Source organism: Rhincodon typus, chromosome 9 (genome assembly GCF_021869965.1).
Source record: "Rhincodon typus isolate 14 chromosome 9, sRhiTyp1.1, whole genome shotgun sequence".
NCBI classification, from domain to species: domain Eukaryota; kingdom Metazoa; phylum Chordata; class Chondrichthyes; order Orectolobiformes; family Rhincodontidae; genus Rhincodon; species Rhincodon typus.
Window position 1 is genome coordinate 27,980,150 of NC_063340.1, and position 10,576 is coordinate 27,990,725.

Genomic DNA, 10,576 nt, shown 5'->3' on the forward strand with positions numbered 1-10,576 from the left:
AGCGTGTGGAGAGCGTGTGGAGAGCGTGTGGAGAGCGTGTGGAGAGCCACACAGGTGTACGAGACAGGGTTAGTGTGACTGAGAGTATGTACGAGACAGGGTTAGTGTGACTGAGAGTATGTACGAGAGTGTGTGTTTATGCACACGCGTTTGAGTGTATACACTGTGGTGGGGTCACCTATAGTGTGACACGAACCCAAGATCCCGGTTGAGGCCGGCCTCATGGGTACCAAACTTGTCTATCAGCCTTTGCTCGGCAACTCTGCTTTGTTCTGTATCCTGAAGTCCGCCATAGCGATTCGAGGCCGAATGTCCTTGACCGCTGAAGTGTTCCCCCACTGGGAGGGAGTATCTCTATCTGGTGACTGTTGTGCAGTGCCCATTCGCCCATTGTCATAACATCTGGATGGTTGCCAAAATACCATGCCTCAGGGCATCCTTGCCTGCAGTGTATGAGATAGACAACATTGGCTGACTCACATTAGTATCTGCCATGCATGTGGTGGGTGGTGTTCTCACGTGTGATGGTATCCATGTCAATGATCTGACATGTCTTGCAGAGATTGCCATTACAGGGTTGAATGGTGTGGTTGATGTTGTTCTGAAGGCTGGGTAGTTTGCTGCGAACAATGGTCTGTTTAAAGTTTGATGGTTGTTTGAAGGAGAGAAGTGGAGACGGAGGGAGTTCTTGGCGAGGTGCTCATTGTCATCGACGATGTGTTGAAGGCTGAGAAGAACGTGGTGGAGTTTCTCCGCTGCTAGGAAGTACTGGACGACAAAGGGTACCCCATCAGGTATATCCCAAGTCTGTCTTCTGAGGTTTTTCACTGTGGCACGTCAGAACTGGCAATTGATGAGTTGAGCATCGTATCCCGCTCTTACGAGAGCGCCCTTCAGCACTTTCAGTTGTCCGTTGTGTTCCTCCTCATCTGAACAGATCCTGTGTATGGGTAGGGCTTGAAAGTAGGGGATGGCTACTCACCCCATCCATGCCCCTCATGATTTTATAAACCTCAATAACGTCACCCCTCAGTCTCAGACGTTCCAGGAAAAATAACTCCAGCCTGTTCAGCCTCTCCTTATAGCTTAAGCCCACCAACCACAGCAACATCCTTGTAAATCTTTCTGAACCCTTCCAAGTTTCACAAAATCTTTGCTATAGCAGGGTGACCAGAATTGCACACAGTATTCCAGAAGTGGCCTAACCAATGTCCTGTACTCTAAGAACTTTCTGAAGGATCCAATTTGCATTACAGCAAGTTTGATTTGTGTTGACCTGCAACTTACCTAGCCTTCTAATTCTACATGCAGGGCTTACAACAAGGACACCTACCGTTTTATGATTGGGATGGAGCACCCCTGTGAAAATTGGTGAGTTGAGGTACAGTACTGCAAGTCAAGAACTTACAAAGACAGTCTGCTAGATGGAACTTAATAGAGAAAAGTGTGAGGCAATGCATTTTGCACAAGGGATTGATCGACAAAATACAGGCTAGAGTGTTTTGCTGTTTATGTCTCAATCTCTTCAAATTCACTTTTACATAGCTTCATTTGATTTTTACGTAATAAAACTTGTACTGAAAGCACCTTAGCCCACTGCGAATACTTTCAGTGATAACTACCACAGTACGCAGTTGCAAAAGTTAAACTTATGATTTACCAAGTCAGGTTAAACGCTAGAATCTGTCACGTTAAATATTACCATTAGTTGGGATCATAGTGAAGTCCTGCTCTTGGCAGGATAGGACTTATTTAAATTTAGGAGGAATCTTTAAATAAATATGTGGCAGCATGGACATACAAGAGAACTGTTGTTGACTATATTACACAAACTTGACTTTCAAAATGCTTTGACTTTTCTGGGAGTAGAAACACAAGTGGATTGTTTCAAATCTTTCAATAACGTTGAAGAAAGTTAACAAATACATTGAATGTTGAAATAAAAACAGTGAGGTGTTTAAAAGGTTACCCATCATTTTGAGGTGAAATTGAAATGTTTAATGATAGAAGTAGCTGAGATTCAGTTAAAAATGAAAAATGAAATTGTTAATTACAAGAGAAGAAACAGAGGTCAAAAAGTTTGAATTTCAAAGAGAGGGGTCTCAGGTAACATGACATGGAGAAAGAAAATCTTAGAATAAAGGAACAAAAGAAAAAGGGATAAGAATCATTTCCTGAGCTGTTACCAATGAGAGATTTGTTTCAACATGTGAATTTAGAAGTATAGTTTTTAGGGTAAACAGCCAAAATAGTAAAAATAAAAGGGGAGAACGTAAACATGATATAAAGAAAATAACAAGTAATAAAACAGGCACACTAAAGCTAGTTGTTGCAAATTAAATGGAAGACCAATTGCAGTAATAGAAAGACCTATATAAGTGCAGGCTGGGATTTGACTCATCTAGTAATAACATCAGCTGGGTTGAGACAATTAAAATTCACAGTAAAAGTATAAAAAAAAGTATAACCCATTTATCCCAAGACTTTTTTCATAAATTGAAAAGCAACAGAATAACTTTTATATAGTACCTAAAATGATTCCCTGGTACAGTTCCAAAACACCACTCATAATAGTCACACCTCAGTGCCTGCAAGTTCAAGTCACTTGAGACTTCAACTTCTGGACTGGAACTGTGATCGTTCCTTCCTGAAGACAACACACACGAGCTTAACGGTACTCAGCTTTCAATCCAATCTAATTCACTTTGTCTATCATTCTAGTCTCAGAAGCATTGTCCTCAACAGCCATTCCGTTCCAAGGACTTAACAAGACTGTCCCACTCAAAGTAAAAAGTTAAGCTAAAAATCTGTCTCAGCTACGGGTGTTACCCTCAAGTTAAAAGAAAATCCAGAATACAGTAACAAACCTTTGAGGACAAATTATTTAACAAGCACAGTTGTCAAATAATCTAAATAAACAAAAGTTGACTAGCAATGCACAACCATTCACTCCACAGCCAGGCTTCAGAAATCATCTCTGATGCAAGTCACCAAGGTTATGGAAATACTCACAAAGTGGAGTCAGAGTAGTAGCGAGGAAACAAACAAACCCTTTGGTCAAACTAGTCCATGCCGACCATGTTCCCAAACTAAACTAAAGTAGTCCCGCTTTGCCTGCATTAGGCCCATAACCCTCAAAACCTTTCCTAGTCATGTACTTTTCCAAATGTCTTTTAAATGTTGTAACTGCATCCATCACTTCCTCTGGCAGTTCATTCCACCCACGAACCACTCCATGTAAAAAAGGTTGCCCTTCATGTACTTTTTAAAATCTTTTTCCTCTCACCTTAAAAATATGCCTAGTTTTGAACTCCCCCCACCCCTTAGGGAAAAGGCCCCTGCTATTCACTTTATCAATGCCCCTCATGATTTTATAAACCTCTATAAAAGGTCCCCCTTCAACTTCCTACGCTGCAGTGAAGAAAGTCCCTGTCTATCCAGCCTATTTTTTAAAAACTCAAACCCTCCAATCTAACAACATTCTGGTAAATCTTTTCCGAAACCTCTCTAATTTAATAATTTCTACAGCAGGGCAATCAGAATTGCACACAGTACTCCAGAAGAGGCCTCACCATCCTGTACAACCTTACAATGATGTCCCAACTCCTACACTCAATGGTCTAAGCAATGAAGACAAGCATGCTAAAATGCCTCCCTAACACCCTGTCCAATGCAAATTTTGAAGAATTATGTACCTGCACCCCTAGGTCTCTGTTCCATAGCACTACACAGGGCCCTACCATTAATTGTACAAGTCCTGCCCTTGTTCGTTTTACCAACATACAATACCTCGCATTTATCCAAATTAAACTCCATTTGCCACTCCTCAGCCCGTTGACCAAAATGAACAAGATCTTTTCGTAATCTTAGATAACCTCCTTCACTGTCCATCATACCACCAAGTTTGGCGTCATCCGCAAACTTACTAACCATGTCTCCTATATTCTTACCCGAATCGTTCATATAAATGACAAACAAATGTGGATCATTACCAATCCCTGTGGAATATCGCTGGTCACAGGCCTCCACCACTAGCCTGTCTCCAACCATCAAGCCAGCTTTGTATCCAATTGGCAAGCTCTCTCAATCACATGATTTAGCTTTACTAAATAAGCTATCGTGCCGAACCTTGTCAAAGGCTGTAACAAAGTCCATGTGAACAACGTCTACCACTACACCCTCAATCTTTTTGGCTACTTCCTTAAAAAATTCAATCAAGTTTGAGACATACGATTTCCCTCGCACAAAACCATGCTATCTCTGATCACCCCTTGCGTCTCCAAATGCACGTGAATCCTATCTTTCAGAATCACATCCAATAACTTACCCACCACCGATGCCATGCTTACAGGTCTATAGTTCCCAGGCTTCTCCTTACAGCCTTTATTAAAATGAAGGCACAACATTAACCACTCTTCAGTTCTCTGGCACCTCACACGAAGTTATAGATGTTACAAGTATTTCGATTAGGAGTCCTACAATTTCTTCCCTAACTGTGCACAATGTCCTGGGATACATTTGATCAGGTCCTGGACATTTAACCACCTTTGTGTTTTCGGAGACTTCCAGCACTTTCTCTTCTGTAATCTGAACTGTTTTCAAAACATAAATATTTATTTCTGAGTTCTCTAGCTTCCATCTCCTTTTCCAAAGTAAAAACTAAAGAGCAATATTCATTTACTATGTCTCCCATCGCCCGAGGTCCAACACAGACAACCTCATCAATCTTTAAGGGGTGCTATTCTCTCTCTAGTTGATCATTCGCTCTTAAATGTACTTGCAGAATCTCTTTGGATTATCCTTAGCCTTGGCAGATATGGTCATCTCCTATTCCTTCTTCGTTCTCCAGATTTCCTCTTAAGAATGCCTGTACTCTTTATATTCTTCAAGAGATTCATTCGATCTCAGTTGTCGCTATCTAATAGATGATCTTTCTTATTCTTAACTAGAACCTCATTGTTCCCTACTCTTACCAGCCTAATCCCTCGTTCTAACAGGAACATAATATCTCTGAGCTCTCATTATCACACCATTGAAAGCCTCCCACTTGACAGTCATCCCTCTACCTGCGAACAGTCTCCTTCTATCAACTTTAGAAAGTTCTTTTCTCAAACCATTAAAATGTGCCTCACTCTAATTAAGAACTTTAACTTTTAGATCAGGTCTATCCTTTTCCATAACTTTTTAAAACTAATAGGATTATGATCACTAGTCCCAAAATGCTCCCCAACTAAAACCCCAGTCACTTGCCCTGCCTTATTTCCTCAGAGGTGGTCAGGTTTTGCTCTTTTTCTAGTAGGTACATTTATATAAAGGAAAATTTTCTTGAACACATTTAACAAATTCCTCACTATCCATTTCTTTGACTGGCACTGCCATAGTGTTAATGTTTGGAAATCAAAATCCCCTCCTATTACAACCCTATTCTTTCATATATCTAAGATTTCTCTACACATTTGCTCCTCAACTTCCCTCTGTCTATTAAATATTAACTATTATAAGTTAATTAACAACTTCAGTATAGAAAACCTGGTTACCAACACAAAAAACCAAAAATGCAAACTCAACAAATAACATTAATATTTATACAAGTAAATTTCAGTTTACATCACAGCAGTTAAAAGTCATGCTCAGTATACTCAAAGCATGGTAGAAACGTAGAAACTAGGAATAGGAGTACGCCATTCAGCCCTTCCAGCCTGCTCTGCCACTTCATGAGAACATGGCTGATCCTCTATCTTAATTTCATATTACCACTTTAGCCCCATACCCTTTTAAAATCTTGGAATTTCTCTTCCTTGAATATATTCAGTGACTTCGCTTCCACGGGATTTTGTGGTAGAGAATTCCGCAGGTTCACTAACCATCAAGTGAAGAACTATTTCCTCTTAAGACTGCAGTAAGTCATCCCTACTACTGCACTCAAATTAAAATGCATCGACAAGCTAAATTTTATGTACCTGCAGATATTCCTGAAACTCTTCTCGTTTAGAATTTAGGAAGTCAAAGTTCTTGGATCCAATGAGCCGCTTTGAAGGAAGTTGTGCGTCTGGGAAAGATCCTAAAAGCACAAATCAATGAATTGCTAATAGATATGCATTCTTTTGGTTTTCTAGATGTTGAGCTAATCCACTAGCAAAACACAGAAACCTAGGTACTCTCTACTTGCACCCTATAGTGATTTGATAGTTCATTCTGGCAGTTTCTATTTCTGAATCAAGCTAATTAATAAGGAATAAAGACAAGAAAAAAAAACAAAAACAAACATTCAGTTCATTCGGTCTGCTTCATTATACAGGTTCTGTTTCTAATTGTAATCCTGCAGATCAACTCTGCAGCAAGTTACACGATTCCAAATTCTAAACCCGGTTCACCATCTACAGGACTCAAGTCAGCCATTTGTCTGGATAAATACAACTTTAACAATAAGTTTGCCACCACCCAGAACAAAGCAGCCAGCTTGACTGGCAGCCGAATCTTCATATTCACTTCCACTGTCATCTACATACAATAGGAGTGTATATTATCTACAGATTTACTGCAGTAACATTACAAGGTTCTTTAGATAGCACATCCAAACCCATGACTACTACCACCTAGAAGGGAAAAGGCAGCAGATACCGTCATCTGCAAGTTCCCTCCAAGCCACACACCATCCTGACTTGCTGTGCTTCAATGCTGCTGAGGTGGGGGCATTGCATTGTAATGAAGAGAGGTGTCCTAGAAGAGTCTTCAAAGAGGCCACCTGAACAGGGCTTAAAAATGAAAACAAAAGGGTGACTACCTTGCTGTGGTTATACTAAAGGCCTCCCAACTGTAACAGGGAGGCATAGGAGCAGATATGTAGGCAAATCACAGAAAGGTACGAGAGAAATAGGGTTACAGTTGTAGGGGACTTCAACTTTGCTAACACTAGGATTTCTTCAGTGTGAAAGGATTAGACAGGGTGGAACTTTTAACATGCATCTAGGAAAGCTTTTTGTGCCAATGTATAGATAGTCTTACTAGAGCAGTGCTACAGCTAATGCTAGGGAAAGAAGCTAGGCAAGTGGTTAAAGTTTCACTGGATGAGCATTATGGGGATAGTGACCCCAATCTTTTCAGAATCATTATGGAAAGGGATAAGGACAAGGATAGCACCGCAGTTAAGTGTCTAACTTGAGAAAAGGTGAATTTCAATTCATTAGACAGTATCTGCAAAAACAGACTGGGAGCAGTTACTTGCAGGTAGGTCAGTATTTGGAAAGGTGGAGTCTCTTAAAAAGTAGTACAGAAGGAATTCAGGGTCAGTGTGTACCTCTCAGAGTGAAGGGCAAGGGCAACAAGCCCAGGGAATCCAGGATTTCAAGGGATATAGAGTCTGATAAAGAAAAGGAAGAAAGCATATGTCAGGTACAACGCATTAAAAACAGGAGAGGCTCTTCAAAAGTAGGAGGCTGTTTAAAAAAGGAAGTCGAGGGCAAACAGTGGTCTCAAAATATTTTCAGCATTTGGGATCAAGGAAAACCTCCACGCTTTTTATCAGCATATTAAGAGTAACAGGATTACCAGGGAAAGAGTGGGACCTACTTGAAACCAAAGGGGCAATCAGTGCAAGGAGCTAATGGACATGAGTGACCATGTCTTTGATACAAGAAGTTCCACATATAGTTTAACTAATGGTGGTTAATAATGCTTCCCAGATTTGCATTTTACATTTCATTTTTGAAAGTTTCTCACATCAAGATACTCAAGTGGTTTATTTATTGTCCTACAAAACAAGTTATAACTACTTGACTGTAAATTCATGACTAGATGAATCACGTATATATTTAACAAAATACATATCTCACCATCTCAAAAAATGGATGTAAATGTGAAACAAGTTTCACAGTCACAAATTAGATTGTAATCAAAAGTAAATACTGCTGTTTTAAATTTGTGATGCAAACTGATTCACTGGATAAAGTATATTTTCTTCATCACTTTACCATGAAACTCTGTAAGCTTCGACTCTAGGACGTAAAATTCAAAATATCTTCGGTAAACAAAGCAGTTTTCATTTTCATGTCCTTCTGAAAAACAGAGCACAATCAATTAGAGGACTGTAGAAATATTAAAGGAACTCAGTTAAATCTAAAGTGAGAACCAAAATAATTCTTGTTGCTATGATTAAACACATTGAGGAGCAGCTACAGTTGTGCAGTTAAGAATGCTGAAGACCAAGAAAAAAAGTTAGGACAGTGCAAAAGAAATATTACATTCAGGGTGTAACAAAAGATGTTCACTAAATAAAGAAACCAAAGGAAATTCTAGCCAACAATACAGATTTAACTCACTTGGATGATACGGTATTTACAAGTTTTTAGCAATTACCATTTCAACTTAATGAAATGTTGAAGGCGCAAACATGAAAGCTCAGATATCAGCATATCATGCCCATTCAAAGTAGTACATTCCTGCACCTCTGATGCTGCTTGGCCTGCTGTGTTCATCCAGCTCTACACCTGGTTATCTCAGATTCTCCAGCATCTGCAGTTCCTACTATTTCTGAAACATTATTTACATTATGTTTTGACAGTGATTAAAAATGTTTGTTTGTTAAATCTGTATTTTGTTACTAAGAAAAACATTTAACATTTCAGATCAGGGTTAACTGAATTAAGGGGCTTGGTAGCAGTGTCGGGGTGGGGAGGAGGGGGAGGAGACAATTTTAAGGTTACACCCCCTTGTTCTGACTTCCTTGCAGTGGGAGTCGTTTATCAGTATTGGTTGAGGGAGGGTTGATGTGCATCATCACTACCAGCAAAAAACAGGCCGTGATCAAAGATTGTAAAAAGTATTGATTACTCCCACTTATATTTCATGGTTGAGTATGGTATTGCAAAAGGTGGTTGTACCAGCAATAGCATCCTCAGCAAAGGAATTTTCCATAACAACTTGGAACTCTGTAGCAACTCTGCTTTAATCCTGTTTCAGTACTATTTTTGGAAAGGTTCCATTATTTAACATTAATTGCTACTTTTTTCCTGCCATAAACTCAATATTTATGCTGGTTTCAAACTATAACGAAGCAAACGTGTTTTGTCAGTTAGTTTGATGTTGCACCTCCAAGTAAACAAAAATATGGAACAACTGCTTTTGGATGGAGCTCTAACTAACAAAAGATTAAACTGTGGTAAGACAAACCAGCTTAAAATAATACTCCAACTGGGAAGTTTACCTTAATTGCTTAGAATTATAAAAAAGGTGTCATTCAAAATTGGTTTTTACACAGTGTATTTCAAATACTCCACTGCTGAATTTGACACAGGTCAGAATTAGAGAATTATCCCAGGTAATCATAGCCTCCTCAGAAAGACAAGTGACCGGAATCTTGGCAGCATTTCCATGTTTTGAACCAGAAAACATACAATAAATTAACAAATTTGTAACTGGAGGCAGCTTCAAGTGCACATTTTCTGACATTTCAATAGCATCTACTTTGTCTTTAATGTGACCATTTTATTCTCTCTCCAAAGATATTCTCTACTCCCAAAAGCCTGTTTCCTTTCCCAGTCTGGGTAGTTTCTAATCCAGGAGCAATTTTCATTATGAAGACCACCCTGTAGATTCTTTCCTCAGAAAGAGGCCTAGCAGAGCTTACAGCCTTGTTTAGATTCTCGTTAATTTTAGGATCTCCAATCAGAGTACAAACTTCCACCCACATTCTGCACAAACAATACAGTCAGCAATTTTTCTGCTTCTCTGGTCTGCTCTTTCATATCCTTACAGGCTGACTTCACAGAATTGTTATGGTGCAGGAGATGACCGTTTGATGCACATGTCTGCACCAGCTCTAAGCACAGTGACTTATGACATAGAACTGTACAGCACAAGAACAGGCCCTTGAGCCCACGATGTTGTGCCAAACGTGACGCCAGATGAAACTAATCCCTCCTGCCTGCCCTTAGCGCATATCCCTCCATTCCTTGCATATTCATGTGCTTATGTAAAAGTCCCTTGAATGCCCTTATGACATCTGCCTCCACCACCACCTCTAGCAGCACGTTCCACACACAGTCAAACAACTGCCCCTCACGTCTCCTTTGAACTTACCTCCTCTTATTTTAAAGCATGCCCCCTAGTTTTAGACACTTCACCTCTGGGGAAAAGATTCTGACCATCAACCCTATTCACACATGCCAATTTTATAGACTTCTATCAATTTTTCCCTCAGTCTCTGCTGCCACTCCAGAGAAAGCAACCTCAGTTTTTCTGGCCTCTCCTTATAGCTCATACCCTCTAATCAGGCAGCATCCTGGTAAATCTCTTCTGCACCCTCTCTAAAGCCTCCATGTCTTTCCTGTGATGCGGCAGCCAGAAATGAACACAATATTCAAGCGTGGCTTAACCAAAGTCTTATAAAGCTGCAACATGAAATCCTGAGATAACAAGGTGTAGAGCTGGATGAACACAGCAGGCCAAGCAGCAGGAAGGCTGACGTTTCAGGCCTAGACCCTTCATCGCGTCTAGGCCCAAAACGTCAGCCTTCCTGCTCCTATGATGCCGCTTGGCCTGCTGTGTTCATCCAGCTCTACACCTTGTTGTCTCAGAT

The 10,576-nt window shown here is 40.1% G+C and overlaps 1 protein-coding gene across 9 annotated transcripts in view; it reads right to left on the reverse strand.

Annotated features, from left to right (window-relative positions):
* Positions 1–10,576, reverse strand: part of snx14 (sorting nexin 14) — a 163,175-nt gene that overhangs the window by 52,470 nt on the left and 100,129 nt on the right. For 8 of the 9 annotated variants that reach the window (XR_007262828.1, XR_007262829.1, XR_007262830.1 and 5 more), the window contains 2 exons: positions 7,971–8,054; positions 5,961–6,061 (listed from right to left, as the gene is read on the reverse strand). Coding sequence is in view for 5 of the 9 variants with exons in the window: in XM_048600731.1 (XP_048456688.1) it covers positions 5,961–6,061; positions 7,971–8,054 (185 nt within the window). In the remaining 4 variants the exon portion in view is untranslated. The remainder of the gene's footprint in view (positions 1–5,960; positions 6,062–7,970; positions 8,055–10,576) is intronic. The other variant, XM_048600730.1, reaches the window with a different exon arrangement.